General features: G+C 41.1%; 1 protein-coding gene across 1 annotated transcript; it reads left to right on the forward strand.

Moving 5' to 3' along the window:
* Window positions 1–19760: 19760 nt before the first annotated feature.
* Window positions 19761–22382, forward strand: LOC132115049 (uncharacterized). Its single transcript, XM_059523458.1, has 6 exons — window positions 19761–19918; window positions 20312–20449; window positions 20679–21110; window positions 21153–21399; window positions 21512–21968; window positions 22371–22382. Exons 1-6 carry the CDS (start codon window positions 19834–19836, stop codon window positions 22380–22382), a joined length of 1371 nt encoding a protein of 456 aa, XP_059379441.1. The 5' UTR covers window positions 19761–19833.
* The last annotated feature ends 1918 nt before the right edge of the window (window positions 22383–24300 follow it).

Below are 24300 nucleotides of genomic sequence, written 5' to 3' on the forward strand. Positions count from 1 at the left end.
ACAGGATCCTCACATAAATCCCTGTTTTGTCCAGATGTTGTAGGATGAAGTGCAATCCCATGTTGATTGCATCATCCGTGGACCTGTTTGCTCCATTAGCAAACTGCAGGGGGTCCAGTGATTTCCTTCAGATAAGCCAGAATCAGTTTTTCAAACCACTCCATGATGACAGACATTAGAGCCACATGTCTGTAGTGGTTAAGTCCTGTTATCTTGGGTTTCTTTGGAACGGGGATGATGGTGGAGTGTTTGAAGCAGGAAGGCACACAAATGCAGATCTGTTGAAGATCTGTGAAAAGATGGGGGCCAGCTGGTCAGCACAGGTTTTCAGACAGGCTGGTGTAATGTCATCTGGGCCTGGTGCTTTCCTTCTTTTATTCTTCCTGAAGACCTGGGGCCCGTTTCACAAAGGAGTTCGCAGCAAATCATAATATCAAATTATTTCTGATGGATCATGTGACTGGAGTAACGGTGCTAAAATTTCAGCTTTGAAATGTAATTTATTGACATTTCGAAATATATTCAAATAGAAAACAGTTATTGCAAATAGGCTAGTAAAAACTTTCTAAATTTTACTGTTTTGCTGTACTTTGGATCAAATAAATGCAGGCTTGGTGAACAGAAGAGACCTCTTTAAAGTACATTAACAATCTTACTGTTCAAAAACTTTTGACTGGTGGTGTATACTATAGTCAACTTAAATTTTCTCTAATTTCTAGCTTTTAATTGGCTTAGAAATCTATAATTGCTGGACAATAACAAATAATAATGATTTGTTCGTATACTAACACTTTTATTATGTAATAAGGCAAAATAGTTTCTATACTGTAATAAATGCTATGTCAATTAGCACTGCATTGTTCATGTCAAGTCAAGTCAAGTCTGCTTTATTGTCAATTTCCACATGTACATTACATACATACAGAGAATCGAAATTGCTTACTCTTAGACCCCGGTGCATACAGATAAAATTTACATTAAAGCCTAAAAATCTAGATCAAATATAAAATGTAGATACAACTATACAATAAGGGAATGTAAAAAAAAAAAAAAAAAAAAAGGCATATAATAAAATGAAAAATAAAGTTAAATAAAGCAGTGCAAGGCAAATGACAGATATAGTGCAAATCAATGAAGTGAACAACAGTGCAGATAAAAGATTTTTAGTGCAAAAAAATCCCTTATTAAAAATACCTTAAGTCTGATTAAAGTGATAAAGGGCTCGAGCAGTTATTTTATTTGACTGATGAGGTAGTGGAATGACGTCAGTTCCATGCCGTTTGGGGTAATGAGCAGACCAGTGCTGCACAAAGTGACTAGTGCATGCCATCATATAATTAGTGGGGGGGGGTTCATAGTTCAGTGGTGCCTGGGGCAGAAGAGGGGAGGGGGGGCAAGTTCGGGAGGGAGTTCAGCTTCCTGACAGCCTGGTGGATGAAGCTGTCCTTCAGTCTGCTGGTCCTGGCCTGGAGACCATATGCTTTATTTATTACCTGTTGGAAATGACTTAAACCATATATTGGCTCAATCGTATGTGTAATGTCTTTTGTGTTTCCAAAATTTTCAGTTTTTCTGTGAAAACAACTTTTTTCATACAGCGATAGCTGGACGCTTTTGTCCATATTAGGAATTTTCTGGTATGTCTTTCTGCGGGAGAGCGCCTCTGGCATTGAGTCTGAATGAATCAAACACTGCATGAGTGTTTAGTGCTCCGTGATATTCATCTCACCTTCTGGGTCCGAATAAAATATCAGTTCATACACCGACTATTCTGTCTCTTTGAGTTTAAATCTATATTCATTCACACCAGCTCTTGAAAACATCTATGCAAACATACTTGACTGAAAAAGTGAGGGGGACGAATTTCTGTGATATTAAAACTCGTCCCCCGCGTAATCTACGCACCCGTCTGTGCAGCGTCTCTCTATAGTAAAGCTGTGGATTTTGATCAATTCAAAGCACAAATAAATTTTTGCTATAACTTTTCTGTTTCTTGGCATTTTTATTGATAAATCACAGGGAAGCATTGACAATATTGTTTGTTTGTGTGTGTTAGTGTTCCATTATGTGTCTGTACGTGTGTGCATGCAGTAGGTTACAATCCTTGTAGGCAGAACTAGTTTAGAATGGCTATAGTTACAGCATTAATTTTGCTAGTGCTTGAGTGGAAATGGAGCACTCTGAGAGCGAGTGAAATCCATAATTCTCAGACCTTCAGAAAATCCTAGCTTCAGTAAAAATCATGCTGTTCTGCTCTCAATGTACTTTGATCACATAAGCTGCTTTGGGGTGGCAACTGGGGTGCCGCCTTTGTGGGCAAGCCACTGGATTTGGGACATATTCCATTAGGGTTTATTGGTTTAATAAATAGAAGGCAACCAATTACCAGTAGAGACCAACAGGGTCCATTACAGTGTACGTACATCTTCACTTTGCTGTTTCTGAAGAGAAAATTTGCCAGAAAATTTAGTAAGCCAGCATGCGGTAATGAAACAGCGTGTTTCTGTAGTGACTCATCTGAAAACCTCTGATTGGTCCATGCATTCATAAGCTCAACAAAATCGCGTGTGATTGGTTATAATGCTTCCAGCGAATGAATTTAGCTGCTGGTGATGTTTTTCTTTTTTTATATATATAGTTTACAGGACAAAATGTGCACTTCACCCAAAATATAATAAGGTTTGGGCAATTCAAATGATTAGAAGGTGGTGGGAGAAGCCATGTCTGATTTCGGAGATATGAGAGTCAATAATTTTCAGGTTAATAAGGATAACAGAGAATGGTTTATAGTTATATGGAAACAAGAGTGGTTAACATTTAGCTCCTGAAGTATTATTTGTGATTGAATTTTGTGAATGGGAGTTCCTCTTTTGCTCTGTTATAAGCCCGGCTTCGGATGCTTTCACTGTCGATTTAGCAGTCTTGCCACATTTTACAGTAAAATATAATTGTCTGTTTTGCTCTATACACCTGTCACTTTTCTGGTGTGTATGTCTAAATGCTGCGATGGGTCCTTAATAAAGTTGAGAACCTTTGAGAACTTTTGGCTCCTCTGTGTTTCCTTTTTCTAGTATCTCAAGATGCTACACATGGTGACAAGGATAAACAAGGAGATGAAGATAAGCAATGACAAATAAGGATGAAATAGCGGTTTCAGGGAAGCAAGGAAGAAACAAGTTGCTACCCCGTGGAATTTTTGATTGAAGAAACAATGGCTGGAATGGTCAGATCTGTAACACCTTTTGATATTAAGTCACAATAATGGGAAGAGTATTGTGAAAGATTTAATTTCTTCATGGCAAATTATTTTGAAAGCACAGAGAAGAAAAAAGTCATATTGTTAAGTTGGTTGTGTGTTCGAGTGCAGACATACACATTGAGTCCAGACAAACAAGGTGAAAAGAGTTTTGAAGAATTGGTGAGTTTACTGAAAAACCACTTTAATCCAAAGCCTGGTGAAATAGTTCAAAGGTGGAAGTTTAACTCAAGAAACGGATGCTATGATGAAAGCATAGTACGTAGAGTATGTGGCTGAATTTAGAAAACTTGCACAAGATTGTAATTTTGGAGACACACAAAGATATTCTGAGAGAAATGTTAATGATGCCGGCATACAAAGGAGATTGTAGGCTGAGGATGGATTAATGTTTGAAAATGAGTTGAAGAAATCTCAGGCTATTGAACTGCAAATAAGTATATGGCAGATTTGTACAGAGAGAAAGGAAATTGTGTGAGTAATACTATTTTCAAGACAGACACTGAAAAAATAAATGATTTAAAGTGTGTAGGAATGTGTTATCGATGTGGTGGAACTAACTAAATATCGAAAAACTAAGTTTGCTAAAAAAATTGTTATAACTGTGGTAAAATTGGACATGTCATAAGAGTGTGATGAATTGAATCACATGAAACTGTGAAATTGGATAGAGGAAAACAGTCAATGAGTGCTGATTATCTGCAAGAGGAAGTGGAAGAGCAGTGTAAAGAAGTTTTCAACTTGTATAGCAAACTAAGAGCCCTGTCTCCTGTGCCTACGTTTACCCAAGTTTTACTTGTTAATGAGTATCCTGTGAAAATTGAAATCGACACTGGAAGTAGTGTAACTGTGTTATCACAGGTGGAATATGGCAAAATTGAAGTTAAAGAAAAACTTCCTAAATGGAAACCAGGTTCTCTCAATTTGAAGACACATACAGGCCAATCAGTAAATGTTCTAAATTGGTTGGAAAAGGATGTTGACAGACATTAAAGAAACATTAAATTGTTTTTCAAGAAGAACTGGGAAAATTAGAAGGAGCCACAGCCAAAATTCATGTAACCAGTGGTGCAAAGGGTCTTTTTTTTAAAATCACATTCATTAAATCACTTTGACTGTCGAGTAGAAGTCTGCTGTGGAGCTTGAACAATTTGGGCTCGGCAGAAGTGTGGATCGAGGGTGCATAATGGCCATAAAGGGGGCGCTCTCGAGCACCCTTCTGAATGCTAAAATGACAAATGGGACACCCTACTAGGGGTGTGCTCAAAATATCGATTCTTAGATACATACGATATAATAAAAAAGATACAGTATCGATATTCTGGCCCTTAGTATCGATACTCTGCCCAGCCATTAGGGGGCGCAGTGGCGCCCGCGAGTTAAAAAAAACTCATGGAAAATGTCGAAGATTTTAGAAGCACCGTTGTCCATAAAGGCAGATGTTTGGACACATTTTGGTTTTAAAGCAAAGGAAGGAAACCAAGGGATCGATATAATAAATGCAATCTGCAAGCATTGCCAGGCTTCTATACGCTACACCGGTAATAGAACTAACCTGTGCGCCCACCTGCAAAGACACCATGCAGACAAGCTAGCTTCGCCGCAGCCCAAAAAAACAAGGGACCCCACGCAAACTACTTTGGACAACACAACATCCAAGCTTCCATCTAACTCAGTCCGTGCACAGAAGATTACGGAGTCTGTGGTGCATTATATTTGCAAAGGATTATGTCCCTACAGTGTTGTCGAGAACAAAGGCTTTCGCTTTATGATCAACACGTTAGATCCCCGTTATGTGATCCCTACCCGTAGCTACAAATAACCGACAAAGCAGTACCGAGGATGTATGACAAAGTCAAAGACAATGATAAGTCAGCCCTGAGTTCTGCCCCACGAGTGGCACTGACTTGTGATGGGTGGACATCGCGAGCCACAGAAGCTTTTGTTACAATCACTTGCCATTACATTAACGAGGAGTGGGAACTGATGTCACACGTTTTACAAACGCGAGCAATGCACGAGAGCCATACGGGGTCAAACATTGCAGAGTTACTGAAAGCGGCGCTGGAGGAGTGGGACCTCGTATCCAAAGACCCCGCTATTGTAACTGACAACGCCGCAAATATGAGCATCGCAGCGGAGCTTGCCGGTATGTTGCATTTCAGGTGCTTCGCTCACACTTTAAACCTTGCCTCGCAGCATGCACTGAAGCTTCCTGCTGTCGTTTATTGGGACGTGTTAGACGAATATCCACCTTTTTTAAGCGCAGTACCACAGCCAGCCACGTACTTAGACAGAAGCAGAAGTTGCTCGAGTTGCCTGAACATAAACTGATCACTGATGTTGTGACACGCTGGAATAGCGCGCATGATATGCTCGAGCGCTTTCTTGAGCAGCAACCCACTGTCTCCGCTGCTCTTCTGTCCAACGAGCTTATGAAAACCGAGACAGAGGTTTGCACCCTATGTGAGTCGGACATTACATCTGCGGAGGAGATAGTGGATGCAATGAAGTCCATGCTACTCTTCTAAGATTGCTACTCTTGTAATGTCAAAAGAAAGCTCTCCAACACTGTCAGTTGTGGCCCCTCTTCATGCTCAGCTCATCCTGGATTTCCAAGAGAGCATACCAGATAATCCGATCAAAGCGGCTATTTGCCAAGATTTGAGCAAGAGGTACATGGATCACTATACTAGCTAACTATTATATGTCTTTGAATATGCTCCTTACAGAATTAACTATGGGTTTATTGATAAAAAATCTGTATTTTGCATAATAGGAAGAGGCTGAAGTGATACCAGGAGAGGTCAATCATGTGGAAGACGAGGCGAGGATGACATTCTTGCCAGCCCACCACCCAAGAAGAAAAAGGACTTGTGCTGTTTGGCTGATCTGCTTGGTTCAATTTACAGTGCAGGTCCTGCGGTGAGACACAGAACCACACAGGCCCAGGCAGAAGAGGAGATGTCAAGGTACAAGGCGGCACCACCCCTGTCTCTTGCTGAGGGAAGTCCACTCAGTTGGTGGAAAGAGCACCAGAATGAATATCCACTAAGTTAAATGTTGACTTGTGGTAATTTCCAGATTAATACCATTTGTGTACAATTAATCCGAGCACTTAAAGTTGCAAATATTTAAGCAAATGCACTTTGTTATAATGCACTTTTGTCTTCAATAAATTGAAGAAAAATGCAGAGTTCTGTTTGTTGAGTAAATGTCTTCAGCATTAACTAATTGGCTCTGGCCCATATATTTTTATTGAATCGTATCGAATCGTGTCACATTGTATCAAATTGTATCGAGACAGCTCTGTATCGAGGTACGTATCCCAGGGACTACAGGTGGAAATTCGCAATTGTTGCTATAACCTGGCCCAAGACATTTTCTCTTGTTTAACAAGTTTAATGTTTATTTGTGCATTGTCCCTGTTTCAAATAAAATAATTTCCAATTCCAATTCCAATATCGAATCGTGACCGATGTATCGATGTATGTATCGTATCGCCAAGTTCTCCAAGGTATACAGCCCTACACTCTACGGCAGGGTTCCTCAAATCTTGTCCTGGAGGGCCAATGCGCTAAAGAATTTAGCTCCAACTCTGATCAAACTCACCGAACTGTGATTTTCTAATGAACTTGAAGACGTTAATTAACATGCTCAGGTGTGTTTAATTAGGGTTAGAGCTAAACACTGCAGGAAAATGGATATTGTGGGCCAGGTTTGAGGATCCCTGCCCTACGGCCTCGTGAATTTGATGCACACGTGGTGGCCATTTTAAGTCCGTAAGAACGCAAGTGCACATGAAGGGTTACATTTGGGACAGGGCCATATGTCTAAATGCTGATGGGTAAAGTGACCATCTAGAACTTTTGATTCAATGATTCGCGAACCCGCTCCGAACTCCCGAACTGATTCAAATGATTTGCGAACCCGCTCCGAACTCTCGAACTGATTCAAATGATCCGCGAACCCGCTCCGAACTCCCGAACTGATTCAAATGATCCGCGAAGCCGCTCCGAACTCCCGAACTGATTCAAATGATTTGCGATCCCCAAACTGACTCAATTGATTCTCGATCCCGCTCCGAACTCCCGAACTGATTCAAATGATTCGCGATCCCGCTCCGAAATCCCAAATTGGTTCAAATGATTCACGCTCCATACTCCGAACTCCCAAAATGACTCAAATGAAAATTAAAATTATTTAATATTTGCCTGTAAATCTTTTTTATTTTGAGCGAATTTGAGTCGTGACATGTTAATGGAGAACAAAAACTGTGAACACAAGAAGGGTCAGATGTGTTCTGCGAGGTCCTGTAAACATACTGGCAAAATGAGGTAAGAAAATCACTATCTTTATTATCTTTTGAAAATAGTAAAGTATAACATCTCAGTTACGTATTTAACCTTGGTTCCCTGAATGTAGGGCAGGGATCCTCAAACCTGGCCCACAATATCCATTTTCCTGCAGTGTTTAGCTCTAACCCTAATTAAACACACCTGAGCATGTTAATTAACGTCTTCAAGTTCATTAGAAAATCACAGTTCGGTGAGTTTGATCAGAGTTGGAGCTAAATTCTTTAGCGCATTGGCCCTCCAGGACAAGATTTGAGGAACCCTGCCGTAGAGTGTAGGGCTGTATACCTTGGAGAACTTGGCGATACGATACATACATCGATACATCGGTCACGATTCGATATTGGAATTGGAAATTATTTTATAGCGTTCCCATACGTGGTGACGTCACCGCAGCATCTCGTTCCCTATTCAGGGAACCAAGGTTACATACGTAACCGAGATGTTCCCTTTCATAGGTCACTTCGATGCTGCGGTGACGTCACCACGTATGGGAACGCTATACCATAACGCCTGACGTACCTGATAGCTGGGATCCAAGGAAGCATCTGCTCAAGCGGAGAGAACCCGGGAGCCAGGAGCCATCCTCACATCCAGGCTGTAAGACTTGATAAAAGTACTCGGTGAGGACCAGCCTGCCGCAGCACAAATATCATCCATAGAGGAACCACTGAGAAAGGCTTGAGAAGAAGCCACTGCTCTCATGGAATGGCCTTTAACTCCTAAGGGCAAAGCGAGCCCGCGCGCCTCATAGGCAAATGGCTCCTCCCGAGAGGCTACTTGTTGGCGGTGAGAGGATGTTGAACGAGAGCGCGCGGGCGCCTGTCGGCGTTCAACCTCTCTGGGTCTGCGGGGAATCAGCTGGCGAAAAGCGGCTGATTGCTGTTTCGCTGCCCTGAATTTTTCCACCACCGAAGTGACAGCCTCTCCAAATAAACCGTCCTTGGAGACAGGGGCGTCCATAAGAAAAGATTTATCCTTCTCCTTTATGTCTGTGAGATTAAGCCAGAGGTGGCGCTCAACCGTAATCAGACCAGCCATGGAACGGCCCACTGCTCGAGCAGTATGTTTGGTAGCACGAAGCGCCAAATCAGTTGCCCGCCATAGTTCTTTTACCGCTTCAGGTGTTATGCCCTCCCCTTCATCCAATCCTTTTAACAGCTCCGCTTGGTAGGCCTGGAGGACCGCCATAGAATGGAGCGAAGCAGCCGCTTGGCCAGCGGCCATGTAGGATTTCCCCACTAAACTGGACGTGACTCGACACGCCTTCAAGGGAAGGAGGGGGCGGGACTTCCACGCCGCGGCCGAATTAGGCGCGAGGTGCTCGGCGAGAGTCTCTTCCACGGCGGTATCGCTGCATAGCCATGGTCCGCCATTTCAGAAATGGTGGGAAATCCGCAGCTGCAGCGTTCGTGATCCATGCCGAAACGGAGGACCTCGAAACCTCCTGGTGGAGGTCCGGAAAAAAAGGCAGAGGCCTCCGGGGCTGCACAGGCGTACGACTAGTCAAAAAACGGTCGTCCAGCTTCGAAGAAGGTTGGGCCTCGGCCTTCTCAACCTCCCATTCCAGCCCCAATGTACCCACCGCACGGGAAACCACATCCAACAGCTCACTGTAGGAGGGGGAAACACGCCTCTCCTGTCCACTAGGAGGGAGAGGGCTCGTGTCGGCCGCGAAGTCCTCAGACCCCGAGGCCGCGGTGGATAAAATGTCGTCCTCAAGCGGTCACAACCGAAGGAGATGGCAGTACATGCCTCCGGTGTGGGCCGTAAATCCTCACAGGAAAAGACGACAGGGTCAATAAAGGTTTTCCTATGCACTAGGGTAGGGGAGAGCGAGCGATGTGGAGAAAATTCCAGCACTGAGCTGTCCTCAAGATCCATGTCACACGTGTCACCCCAAGCTATCACCTCGTGCGGTGCCTCGGCAGTCGCAGAAGTGATGTGGCGGGGGTTAGACACAGCGACATCGGAGAATACACCCACCCTAGAGCGCAGCACTCTGAGCCGCAGGCCATCGCAGTGGGGGCATGAAGAAAGGTCGCTAAGCGCCGCCTGTCCGTGGTGTAGGCCTAAGCAAACTACGCACCTGTCATGAGTGTCCCCCTTGACGATGTACCTGGTACACGGCTCTTTGCACTTCCTAAAACTCATCGCGTCCGCGGAGAGGAGAATACTGCTCGTGATGATCGCTATTGAACGCGAGACAAAAGGGCACAGAAGATTCGCTTCGTACTGAAGGAATGAAATCTGAGGTAAATGGCGCGCGGCACCAGGTATATATATGCGTACGCATGCATGGGCAGTGCCACGCGCTATTTGGCCAATAGGATTGGCGGGAAGGTATAGGGCTTCAGACATTCGTCACACCAAAGGTGTTCCCATACATGGTGGCGTCACCGCAGCATCGAAGTGACCTATGAAAGGGAACCAGAGTTTACAAATGGGTAGCTTAAAGGACGTGTAACCTGCAGATAAATAAATCCCTGTGTTAGTATTTTTGCGTTGCTTTATCACAGATGATCAAGTAGATGTTCACCTAATGTGTTGCTGGTAAGTTATATGTGTTAATATCTGTCTTTTAGAGATTTTTCCACATTTTCCTGATAGATGTGTTAAAGATGTTTTTTATTCTTATAATAGTTTCAAAGTGTTTTCTGAAACATATAAGTGCAAATGGTGGTACAATTTTAATGAAAATGAATAGGATTTTAAAGCCATGGTTCTCAAAGTGTCAGGCCCCCTCTAGTTGTTTCACAGGTGAATCAATAAATTAAACTAATTAATGTTAATACATTTTAATTTAATCTTTGAGTAAGGTTTTTTTTTTTGCACATTTAAGTATGTTACAATTAATGTACAGTACAGTTTTGTAACTTTTGTTACATAATTACATTTAAAATTACATTTTAATTTAAACTTTTTATTTTCATTTACCTGTACGTAAGCACAATGTACTATTAATGTTCAAACTGTATTTACCATGGTAAAGTGTCTGACAACAATTAATATTCTTGTTACAATAAAATTGCCTAATTTTTTAACTGTAGAGCTGTAGCTGAATATTTTGGCCTATTACGCTGCTGAAATTTAATGTTGGTCATTATGGTGGAACTTAATATTTAATAACAAATATTTTCTGAAGTGATACTTGGTTTTAAAAAGTTTGAGAACCAATGGTATTAAGAAATGGTATAATATGAAATCCTGCTTTTTAAGAACTTTTCAGTAAACCATTTCTTCTTTCCCCTTGTAGAGTCATCAAGGATCCAGCTTGTTCTTGAAACATTGGTAAGAAATTGTTCATCTGCTACACTGCACTGTCACTTCTGCTAGAGATTCATTGATCTTATGTGATAGGTTTTGATTGTGCTTAGTTTAATAAAAATGTACTTAATTAGATTTTACTTATTTTACTACACTGTATTGCTAGTGTTCTGATTAAAGCAGTGTAACTGGGGGCTCTGAAAACACTGCTTGTGAAAAATTTGTTAATATTGTACATTTTCATCTGAATACATTAAATAAGTGTTTAATGAATAGTGTTGTCCACTTTGTTTCCAACCTCACTGTTGCTGAACTGTAAAGTGAAAATATTGTGTGATTTATTTTGTATTCAGTTTTCAGTTAAATATATTTATATTTTATATAATATATTTTACAATATCAAAGTTATTGTGAAACATTGTGAACTTACCTAAACTCACTGGTTAAATCTTATGTGCCCTCCAGAAGTTTGTGCTCTGCAAGTGAACGACTCCTTGTGGTGCCACTGCCATCCCAAAGAAGTTCAAAATCACTCTCAGGGTCCTTCTCCTGGACTGTGCCCAGCTGGTGGAATGACCTCCCAATCTCAATTCGTACAGCTTTGAGTCTTTACTCATTTTCAAGGAACATCTAAAGACTCCTCTTTTTCGCCAGCACTTAACCAGCTAATACTAGCACTTTTTCTTGTTTTCTTGTCTTTCATATAAAAAATAAAAACACCTGGCTATGTGTTCTGTACTAGACTAACTGAGACTTGTCATGGCACTTGTGTACTGTTGTTCTCTTGTTGACCTGACTGCTTCTATTGTTCTCATTTGTAAGTCGCTTTGGATAAAATCGACTGTTAAATGATTAAATGTAAATGTTTATACAGGACGTTACAGAAAGTGCACAAGTGGGAGAGAGTGGAGGGGATGGCGTCAGAATGGACCTAGTGCTGGGACACTGTCAAGGATCACCCGAAGCACAACCACTGTATGCACGAGGCTGTTCCCGTTAGAAATCAACTGGTTGAAGGTTCCCTTCTCGAACTGTGCAACACATTTTCACTGCACAAATGTACACAACTCTTGTAATGAGACACATTACTAAAACATGTTTTTGACAGAAACTGTAGTTTTCCACCAAAATAAAAGATCCACTGGTTTCAGTCCTAAAAGTACAAGGGTTTGTCTTGCAAGTTATATGCAAAAACATTTTACAAAACCCCTTAAATATTATTGTATTTGGATTGTTCTTCTACATGTTTTTAACAATACATCCATGCATACTCTGCATAATAAAGTTTGGGATTATTTTCATCTGTTTTATACAGTATGTTTCCAAAATAAAACTGCTGTTTTACAATTTTGAGCATGTGGTAGTTTTTTGAAGTTGATTGTAAAGCCATTGCTGGCAGTCATTAGATTTTTAGCCTTGCATGTACCGTGTTGATCTATCTAAATGCCAACTCGGATCTAATTGAACATACAATTGTGTCTTTATACACGGTGCAAGGTACGACAGTGAAACAACTTTGTGTTATCAACGTTGATTAACTTTTCAAAATCAACACCTCATTCAGCTTTCATCCAAGGTCTGCAGAACGACCCTAATTCATCCGTAATGAAGGTAAGAAGGTGAAACAGCGTCGCGATTTCAACTTTGAATCAACGTCGTGATTTCAACGTTGATCCAATTTGCAAAATCGAAAGGTAATTCAACGTTGATTCAACCATGGTACCTGACGTTGTTTCAACGTTGAAATGCCGGCTGGGTTCACATGCATTCATAAATGCATTTGAATACACAGAATAATGCAGTGAAAGAACGCACTCAAAATGCACACGCGCACTAGTATGACTTCATCATGTAACTTTACATTACTGTAGATGCGTGCACTTTTTAGGCACAATTTGTTGAATATACTTGATACTGTTAAAAGGCACATTATTAAAGTAAAAAATACAAGTTCACATATCACACATAAACACGTGTGGAAAACGTAATTAGAACTAGCAACTAAATTAATTAAAAATGCCTATCCTTATACAGCTGATTTGCGAACCGCAAACTGACTCAAATGATTCGCGAACCCGCTTTGAACTCCCGAACTGACTCAAATGATTCGCGAACCCGCTTTGAACTCCCGAACTGATTCAAATGATTCGCGATCCCGCTTTGAACTCCCAAACTGACTCAAATTATTCGCGATCCCCAAACTGACTCAAATAATTCACGATCCCGCCCGAACTCCCGAACTGATTCAAATGATCCGCGAAGCCGCTCCGAACTCCCGAACTGATTCAAATGATCCGCGAAGCCGCTCCGAACTCCCGAACTGATTCAAATGATTTGCGATCCCCAAACTGACTCAAATGATTCGCAAACCCGCTCCGATCTCCCGAACTGACTCAAATGATTCGTGAACCCGCTACGAACTCCCGAACTGACTCAAATGATTCACGAACCCGCTCCGAACTCCCGAACTGACTCAAATGATTCGCGATCCCGCTCCGAACTCCCAAACTGACTCAAATGATTCGCGATCCCCAATTTGACTCAAATGATTCGCGATCCTGCTCCGAACTTCCAAACGGACTCAAATGATCCGCGAACCCGCTCTGATCTCCCGAACAGTGATTTGCGGTCCTGCTCCGAACATCCAACTTGTTCAAATGAGCAGAGAAAAACACTCACTCCAGCTCAACTTTAAATTACTTTTAAGCGCCCCAAGTCAGATAGTCACATCCTAGAGTTTTTTTTTGTCAAACCACCCTCAGAAGAAGACAAAACACCTGACAGTACAGAGAGTGTTTAAATCAACAGTACACAAAGATGGCGCAGACAGACTGTTGTCGAGTTTCTGCGCGCCGATTGCTTTGGGCCGGGTTTAGTAAAAGTCCAGGGCCGTTTTTTATTTCCAGTCCATCCCAGGTTGTTTTTAAGCATTTTTAGAGGGCAGTTATACCAAAAGATCAGTCTGCAGAAGCAACTGAGGGGCGGAGAGTTGATTTCAAACAGTGTTTCGGGAGACGGATTAGCAACAACTGTACCATAGGTGCAACTATCATGGGTGAAAGTACGGATGGAGACAGTGAGGGTATGCCTTGGCAGAATGTGTCAAGGAAAAGGAAAGAAAGGAGTAATAGCTCTGGAAGTTCAAGTGTAGGGCAGGAGGTGAGTGACGTCGGAAAAAAAACAAAGGCTGCAAAGTCGAGCGTGAGAAGGGAGGATGAAGAAATGGAATGGAAAGTAATGGTAACATTCAAAAGAGAAGGGGTTCATTTTCATTCGTTAAAGTTGACAAAGGCTATTGAAAAAGAAATGGGAAAAATAAAGTTAGCCAAATACTTTAGTAACAGCAGACTACTGGTTTTTACTAAAGATAAGCCACAAAGAGATAAGTTCCTCCGTGCAGAAACACTGAATGTAGAGAGAATCAGTGTTCATATACCAGGGAATACAGCTAAGCTTAAAGGCGTTATTTATAATGTACCTGTTGCGATGACAATGGACGAGATAATACAGGAAGTAAAAGGAGGTAAAGTGATGAAAGCTACGAGATTGCAAATGATAAGAAATGGGGTGAAAAGGGATAGCCTGTCAGTTCTCCTTGACTTTGAAAGTATAATGCCCAAGAAAATAAGAATGGGATGCTTGAGTTAAGATGTTAGGGAGTATATCCCAGCCCCTATGAGATGCTTTAAATGCCAAAGAATGGGACACACTGCTGGACAATGTAAAGGAAAATTAAGATGTGCTAGATGTGGGGGGGAACATGAATACGGCAAATGTGATAAAGATGCAAAAACCAGATGCTGTAACTGTGGAGGAGAACATAGTGCTGCTTTCGGAGGATGTCCTGTTCAAAAACAAGCTAGAGAGGTACAGAAGTACAAGATAATAAATCAAGTTTCATATGCTGATGCAGTTAAAAAGGTTAAGGAAAGCGAACTAGCTAGATCTAAAGATTCCTGTGTAGCAAGTAACACAAACCTGCCAGTGGAAAGACATTCAGTTGAGATTTCATCTCATACAGAAAATCAAAAGCAAAGAGAAATAATAGCATGTTGCAAAAATATTAATGAAGATACACTAGTTATGGATAAAATCAACTTTGTGACTTTCACCTGTAAGATTGTGAATGTGGCAATGCAACAACAAAGAAAAAGTGACAGAATTAAGACAATAGTACAGGCAGCAACAGAGCTTTTGGGGATAAAAGATATAAAGGCTGAAATGATACATGAGATGCTGAACCCTACTAATTATAATGGATTGTCTCAGGGTGATTAACATATTCATGGTATTTCATATCCTACAATGGAAAGCCAGAAGTTTACTTGCAAATGGGCAAGAGTTCAAGAAAATCATAAATGACATGGATGTTGTGCCTGATATTATTTGTATTCAAGAGTCATGGTTGAAACCACACTTGGATTTTGTTTTGCGAGGGTATGGTTCCGTTAGATGTGATAGAATTGGATCACAAGGTGGAGGATGTGTAACATTTATTAAAGATACTCTAGCATATAGAAGGATAAATATTCCAAATGAATATGAATGTGTAGTGATAGATATATGTAGTCCCAGAGGAAATATAAAACTAGTAAATTTTTACAACCCATGCAAGAAGTTATCAATGCAAATATCTCAAGACATTATACCAAGTGTAAACAGAAGAGAAATGTGGTGCGGAGATTTTAATGCACATAATAATCTATGGGGAAGTAATCACACAGATAAAAATGGAGAATTAGATGAAGAATTAATGGATGAGAGATCACTTTTTTGTCTTAATGATGGAAGTGGTACTAGGGTTGGAAAAGTGCTTTGATATTGCCTTTTAGTAAACCTGGTAAAACCCCAGACAATCCAGGGAATTACAGGCCTATAGCGTTAACGTCTCACTTGTGTAAATGGATGGAAAAGGTAATAGTTCGTAGACTGTCATATTATTTAGAACAGAAAGGGCTGATCTGTGTACAACAAAGTGGTTTTCGTAAAGGTAGATCTACAATAGATGCTCTAGTGAAAGTTAGTAATGAAGCTGAAAAAGCAATTAGTATGAAAGAGGTCATGGTTATAGTATATTGTGATATAGAGAAAGCATATGACTCAATGTGGAGAGAAGGACTATTGATTAAATTACATAATATGGGTATAGGTGGAAGGATGTATAACTGGATATTAGATTTCTTATCAAATCGAACGTTTCGTGTTAAAGTTGGAGATGATGTTTCAAGTGATTTGAACATAGTAAATGGTATTCCACAAGGTAGCGCTATTAGCCCAATTCTGTTTAATATCATGATAAATGACATCTTTGAGAATGTTGGAACAGGTATTGGGTATTCATTATATGCAGATGATGGGGCAATATGGATAAGAGGGAAAAATATTAAACACATGATTAATAATATTCAGAATGCTATTTAAAAAATTTAAAGATGGACATATGATTGGGGATTTAAGATGTCAGTTGCTAAATCATGTTATATGCTCTTTACCAGGAAAAGAAAGTTAGGAAATATACAGCTCAAACTATATGGACAGAATATGGAAAGGGTAACAAAGTTCAAATATTTAGGATTATGGTTTGATGAGAAATGTCTATGGAGGACACGTTAAACAGATTGAAACTAAATGTATTAAAGTACTTAATCTCATGAGATCAGTTTCAGGATATGATTGGGGCGCAGATAAACAGTCCTTACTTGATATATACAGGGCCTTAGTAAGATCATGCATAGATTATGGGTGTATGGTTTATGGAGCGGCAGCTAAGAGTGTCTTAGGAAAACTAGACAGAATACAGTTCAGAGCTCTTAGGCTTAGTATTGGTGCTATTAAAACAACTCCTACTAATGCGCTACTGGTAGAATCTAAAGAATTACCACTAAACTTAAGACGGACAAAGCTGTCACTGACATACTGGGTTAAGTTAAAAGGATCTGGGAATGAACAGCCAGCTACAGAGGTCTTGAGTGATTGCTGGGAGTATTTGCAGGAACGAAAAGGTAAAGGATTCGGCTGGAATATTAATAGAGTAGTGAAAGATTATGGTTTAAAGAGATTTGAGTATGGCCCAAATATGGTATGGGGTAATGTTCCTCCATGGGTATTTCCCAGCCCTAATGTAGACTTGAAACTTTTAGAGCTAAAGAAAGAATGGACTGAAAGGAATGCTGATAATATTGGATATTTGGTTCAAGAATACGTTAAGCAGAAATACTATCAGTACATACCAATATTCACAGATGGATCTAAAGATTTGAGGAATGATCACGTAGGAGTAGGAGTGTACATACCAGAATTTGATGTAACAATTTGCAAAAGAATTAATGACAATTTATCTGTATTTACAGCTGAAGTAGTAGCCATAATTTTAGGATTGCAATGGGTAGAAGAAGTAAGACCTCAAAGAGTTATTATCTGTTCAGACTCTGTTGCTGCACTTAATAGTTTGAACTCAACTGAAACGATAAGAGAGGATTTACATAAAGAAATATCCATGATAATGTTAAATATAGAGAGAATTGGAATTAATCTTCAGTTTTGTTGGGTTCCATCTCATACTGGTGTGGAGGGCAATGAGATTGCAGATCTGACTGCAAAGAATGCACTGAAATTAAAGGATGAGGAAATAATGAAAGTCCCATTTGGTAAAAGTGAGGCCAAATCGTTAATTAAAACAAAAATAAGAGAATCATGGCAGAAAAAGTGGAACATGGATAGCAAAGGGCGATATTATTATAATATTCAGAAATCGATTAATGTCAAGATTTTTAAAGGAAAATGCAGAAGAGAAGAAGTGATTTTATCAAGATTAAGACTTGGACATACTGGTTTAAAATCAACCCTTTTTTTAATGGGAAAATGCATATCAGATAATTGTGATTATTGTAATATTCCAGAAAATGTGGAACATATTGTTGTGAGGTGTAAAAAATATAATGCAGAAAGGAGGATCTTGCAAGATAAGATTTACAAGTTGAAGCAAGAATGGAGTTTAAAGGGGAGTTTGGGGGCAGATGAGAAAATGTGGGAATGTAGCAAAGCTATCTTTAAGTTTCTTAAATATACAGGATTTGAGCACAGCATATAGGGTGTTTCCACAAGTGTTTTTTTTTTAATTTTTTTTTATTAAAATGCTAAGTACGTGAAGCCTTGAAGTTGCAAACCCCGGTACAGGTGGCGGTATGCACCTGAACAAGTTGGTTGCGACCCGCCAATAAAATGAGAGAGAGAGAGAGAGTTATACCAAAAGACTATGCTGTTGTATTTGAGGCCATGCCCCAAGATTTAAATTTTGTAAAAGCTTATAGAAGTGATTCTTCTGTGGCAGTATATGTTAAACACAGCATGTTCCAAGACATTATTATTCATTGTACTAATAAATACGGGAATTAACAAGTGATAAAGGTCAAAAGTATATTGTGGACCAGTGTATTTAGAAATATAAATTGAAGTAATGCTTGTATTGTTTGAGAAATATATTGTTTCATTCATAAAGTAAAAGAGGTTGTATTTAAAACGTTACATGGTATATGCAGCTAAAAGAGTGTTAGAGAGATTTAATCTGGATATTGATTATTCCTGTTATTGTTTTTTATCAATTAATAATTCTTTTGTTTGGTTAAATGGAAAATGAGTCTAAATTTTCCATCTATTTTGTAATTGTGCCTACACAAGGCTTTTTGGGTGGATATAGAAAATGTAATTAGAAGGAAAACAAATGTTACATCCAAGTAACATTTCAAGTAACATTAATTGTAGGTTTTAATATGTATTATTCCAATGTACATGTTTTATTATTATTATTTTGGGGAAAATCTCACATACATAAGAAGGTGGTCAAGGTCCAAGCCAAATTTTGTCCATTTTCTTAAGGAGCCCTAAGGACTACTGCACCAGTTTGGAAAACATTGTTAATAAAAAAGACCTTTTCCACAAATGTGTTGATTAATGAATAAATGGTTTGTACACTATTGTGCATTACTGTTTTATATATTGTTCTGATGAATTAAAAAAAAAATGTTTCCCGTTTAATTTTTGATTGTACAAGTTTAGGTTGTTGCATCTGAAAAAGATTTTTTAACAAACATAAAACATGACTCATTATTCAGATTTTTACATTTTTTTGTGCTCGTGGTTGAACCATTACCACCGAGGGAGGTGGCGGGATTCGCCTACAGCCAGCGCTGCCACGTTGTGTAGGAATATGGTTAATTTGATCATGAAATAATTTATTTGCTACCTCAGAACTCAGTAAATGTGACAGATTGTCTGTATGATATGTAACCCCTCTCTCCCAGGTCCTCATCGCCACACCTCGTCCTTGCTCCGAGTGAACCTCGATCCCGGGTCTGGAGGCAGTGTCCAGTTCACGAATGAAGCATGATCAAATGAATCACATTCCTACACGTAATGCAGCGGCTGTAGGCTAATCCAGCGACCCTGTCTCAAAAAATGTAAAATTAGAGTCATGTTTTATATTTGTAAAAAAAAAAAAAAAAAACTTATTCAGATGTATCAACCTAAACTTGTAGAATAGAATATTAAACAGAGACAGTTTGTGAGGTGGGCCTATTTGGGAAAAAAACGGAAAATTAAAGTTTTCCAATCATTTCGCAGTTGATAGTGTCGCCACAGAAACGCACAATCCTCTCGTAATTAGGCTAATTTAATTATTATGACATAGTTTGAACACAGCATTCATCTCATCCAACCCCAATCAAACACACCTGAACAAGCTAATCCAGGTCTTTCATTCAGATTACTGGAAAGCTACAGGCAGGTGAGTTTGATCAGGGTTGGAGTTGACCTGATCTCCTTGTATCTTTAAAACCCCATTTTATACAGGATGTTGTTACAACAACACATTTATTTGTTTTAGTTTTCTGCGCTTAAAGAAACCCCAGTTCGGTGCTTTTTCCAGCAGAGATCATTGTGAGAGCACAGGTCGGGAGGATGACTGCTCGTGTGTGTTGCTTGATGATTGTTTTATTGTGTCTGTTCGGATATTTGAGTATAACAGATGCTGGAAAAACAACAGGTGAGAAGATCTTATTACTTCATTACATGGTCTAAAGAAATGTAGAAATTGCATGCAGGATTAGGAATGGGTTTTAAAAGGTTATTAACCTCAATATTGTATTCTTTCTCATGTTGAACATTTAATGCAAGGGTGTAGGTTTGTGGTAGGTGTGGACTTCAATCATAACTTTACAAGTTGTATTTCTCATTGACCAATTGTACCAGCCATGGTTCAAAATCTGACCATAGCACAAATAAACCAAATGATGGTGCCGCTGACTGTTTTCTAGTTAAAAATAAACCCCCATAATGTGTTGCTTTCAAGTTAAGCAGTGACCGAAGTGTTTTGTAATTGAGTGAATGTAAATATTTCGCATTCAGTGACTCTTTTTGTCATGTGTCTGTATAACAGCAAAGCCAGGAAAGTGTCCACCCCGATCATCTGGAAATAAATCGTGTAGCAGTTCCTGCAAGAGTGACTCCAACTGTCCCAACAATGAGAAGTGCTGCAGCAGTGTCTGTGGAAATTACTGTACAGCTCCATATATAGGTATGTTATAAGTTGGGTCAGTTGGTAATGAGAACTAATTTTGATTTTATTTTTCTTCCAAGTAGGTGTGAATTGAACCCTGTAGTTTCCATCACAGGATGGCTTTAAAAAAAATTATACTTGGAATATAATTCCTTTTTTGTAGGTAAAAACTTGCTTTTCATGCTGTATATTGATGTGGCATATAGTCGATTGTACAAACTAAAGCTGACTATCTGTGTCCATGCAGTGAAACCAGGTCAATGTCCCGACCCAAAGAACATTCCACTGTCTGCTGAAAGCTGTGTCCATGATGGTCAGTGTCCTGCCACACAGAAGTGTTGCCCAACCACCAGTGGACGTGCATGCAGTGAACCACGTGGCCAAGGGAGTGGTCAGGGCCAGGGGAGTGGTCAGGGAAGCGGCTTTGGTCAGGGCAGCGGTCAGGGCCAGGGTAGTGGCTTTGGTCAGGGAAGCGGTCAGGGCCAGGGAAGCGGCTTTGGTCAGGGGAATGGTCAGGGCCAGGGAAGCGGCTTTGGTCAGGGCCGCGGTCAGGGCCAAGGAAGCGGCTCTGGCTTTGGTCAGGGCCGCGGTCAGGGCCAAGGAAGCGGCTCTGGCTTTGGTCAGGGCCAAGGAAGCGGCTCTGGCTTTGGTCAGGGCCAAGGAAGCGGCTCTGGCTTTGGTCAGGGCCAAGGAAGCGGCTCTGGCTTTGGTCAGGGCCAAGGAAGCGGCTCTGGCTTTGGTCAGGGCCAAGGAAGCGGCTCTGGCTTTGGTCAGGGCCAAGGAAGCGGCTCTGGCTTTGGTCAGGGCCAAGGAAGCGGCTCTGGCTTTGGTCAGGGCCAAGGAAGCGGCTCTGGCCTTGGTCAGGGCCAAGGAAGCGGCTTTGGCCAAGGAAGCGGCTCTGGCCAGGGGAGCGGTCAGGGCCAGGGGAGCGGCTTTGGCCAGGGGAGCGGTCAGGGCCAGGGGAGCGGGTCTGGCTTTGGTCAGGGAAGCGGCTTTGGTCAGGGCCAGGGAAGCGGCTTTGGTCAGGGCCAGGGAAGCGGCTTTGGTCAGGGCCAGGGGAGCGGCTCTGGCTTTGGTCAGGGCCAGGGGAGCGGCTCTGGCTTTGGTCAGGGCCAGGGGAGCGGCTCTGGCTTTGGTCAGGGCCAGGGGAGCGGCTCTGGTCAGGGCCAGGGGAGCGGCTTTGGTCAGGGCCAGGGGAGCGGCTTTGGTCAGGGCCAGGGGAGCGGGTCTGGCTTTGGTCAGGGCCAGGGGAGCGGGTCTGGCTTTGGTCAGGGAAGCGGCTTTGGTCAGGGGAGCGGCTCTGGCTTTGGTCAGGGAAGCGGCTTTGGTCAGGGGAGCGGCTCTGGCTTTGGTCAGGGAAGCGGCTTTGGTCAGGGCAGTGGTCAGGGCCAGGGGAGCGGCTCTGGCTTTGGTCAGGGAAGCGGCTTTGGTCAGGGCCAGGGTAGCGGTCAGGGTAGCGGCTCTGGCTTTGGTCAGGGCCAGGGAAGCGGCTTTGGTCAGGGCAGTGGTCAGGGCCAGGGGAGCGGCTCTGGCTTTGGTCAGGGAAGCGGCTTTGGCCAGGGCCAGGGGAGCGGTCACGGCCAGGGAAGCGGTCACTGAAGTGATCAGTCAGTGTGGTCAGGGAAATGGTCTTTGAACTTTCATAGGAAATTTGGATGACACTTACTGAGATCTTTCAATTCTTATGGCATTTTCCCTTTTGTTTAAAGTGCATTTTAAATTGTTGCACTCTACCTCCTTTACCTCAAAAATAAAAGTGCTTGGACTTGGTGTTATTTGGCTGTTTATTCTTATATATATATATATATATATATATATATATATATATATATATATATATATATATATATATATATATATATATATATATATATTTTTTTTTTTTTTTTTTTTTACCGCTTTTGGGCATTGGTGCTCTGTGTAGTCTTCTCCCTGACAGTGGTGGTTCTAGACCACAGTAATGGGGGTGCACCTTTGTTTTAGGGGACACAGTTTAAGGTTTCATCTTAACCTTCTTGTAACACTTTGAACAAAAGCGAGCAAAGAACACATTCACTTCGGTCTCTAGTTCAGGCACACAAACTCCCATAACCTCTATAGCTTTTTACAGTTTGACATCTTCACTTTGTTTCTGATGAGGAAAATTTGCCAGAGAATTCAGTGAGCGTGTGGGTGACCCATCTGAACACCTCCTGATTGGTGTTTGCATTCACAAACAGAATCATGTGGGGTTTTTTTTTTTCTCTCTCCAGAATGTAGCTCTGCTCCAACTGCAGCGCATCATTCCACTGGTTCTAGACCGTACTGGCAGTGCTCTGAATACATATGGAGTCCTAATTTCCTCTTTGATCAACAAACAAGGGCTGCACAAATAACATGCCTCCCATGTCAGAGATCCAGGTTCGAGGCCCACTTAGTGTGAGGTGTGGTTGCGAGGACCGGGGGGGGAGGGGTTACATTGGTGCCGTGACCCGGATGGGAGTGAGGTTTAGGGGGGTGAGTGTAAGGGAGGTCAGCGAGTAGGTGCTGTGCAGGTAAATCTCACTCCCCAATCTCAGGAGAAACATTGGCAATGACACTAGTGGCTGCAGTCATTTAGCCTCCTTGTTAGTGCGTCCGCCTCCCATACCAGAGACCCGGGTTCTAGGCTCCGCTCGGAGTGAGTGTGAGATGTGGCGATGAGGACCAGGGAGAGAGGTGTTCGACTGGGGACCCCTGATTTGATCTTTGTGCTACATTACAACTAAGCATTTGTTTTATACAGTATGTCTTGAACCAAACACCAAAAATTCTCAGAGAACACTATCTCACTATCACCTTTCACAAATAAAACAAACAATATTAAGTTTAATTATTTACATTGTGCGCTGTCCAATTTATTATTTTAATTTCAAATTCTGCATAAATTATACAACAAATATTACCACTGTGCATAAATACTTCACACAACTCATGTGCATTTTGACTTCGTATTGACTCAAGACTCGAACATATTAGGAAAAGGACTTATTCCAGAGGCCGCTCGAGTCCCAATCAAAATATCTCATGATTATTACTGTATGTTAATATTTCTTTAAGTTGATATATGATCGACACGTTCAATGATTGGGGATTTTCTTGTGATGTGAGATGTTAGCGTAACGTTAGTGCAGAGGCAGCAGGACTCAGGTCAGGATGTCTAATGAACTTAACACTAATTTTTTAAACCGTCTGTTACATCATCTATTATTCAGTTTGCATATAAGAACCACAAATAATTTGTGTGCAGTAAAACTCTAAAAAAAATAAACATTCTGTGATCTGTGGCCTTTTTACCCTTAACTGATAATATTTTTTAAACCTATATCAAGTAAATAAAATACAGTGTACATGCCATGTTATATTTAATATACTGAGTATGGTGCCAATTTTATTGTTTCCACCAAACATTTTACATACTCTTGAAGATTTCTTTAGGTCTCGTTTCAGACCTAATCTCTCTGGTCTCTGTCTTGACTCGGATTTGAATGAGCTGGTTTCGACTACAAGTTTATCATTGAATTCAGTGATGTCATCTCTGTTCAGTTTAAATAGTGTCTGTGCATTTATTTGAAATCAAGTCAACGATATCGCTGTAGATGAAGTGTCCCCAACTAAGCGAGCCAGAGGCAACAGCGGCAAGGAACCAAAACTACATTGGTGACAAAATGGAGAAAAAAACCTTGGGAGAAACCAGGCTCAGTTGGGGGCCAGTTCTCCTCTGACCAGATGAAACCAGCAGTTCAATTCCAGGCTGCAGCAAAGTCAGATTGTGCAGAAGAATCATCTGTTTCCTGTGGTCTTGTCCTGGTGGTCGTCTGAGACAAGGTCTTTACAGGTGATCTGTATCT

This window comes from Carassius carassius, chromosome 34 (genome assembly GCF_963082965.1).
Source record: "Carassius carassius chromosome 34, fCarCar2.1, whole genome shotgun sequence".
Lineage (NCBI taxonomy): Eukaryota > Metazoa > Chordata > Actinopteri > Cypriniformes > Cyprinidae > Carassius > Carassius carassius.

Coding starts and splice junctions, on each gene's coding strand:
- LOC132115049 (XM_059523458.1), top strand. CDS start 19,834: ATGACTGCTCGTGTGTGTTGCTTGATGATTGTTTTATTGTGTCTGTTC. Junction 21,111..21,152: donor AGGAAGCGGCTCTGGCTTTG/GTCAGGGCCAAG, acceptor GTCAGGGCCAAG/GAAGCGGCTCTGGCTTTGGT. Junction 21,400..21,511: donor GGTCAGGGCCAGGGGAGCGG/GTCTGGCTTTGG, acceptor GGCTTTGGTCAG/GGCCAGGGGAGCGGCTCTGG.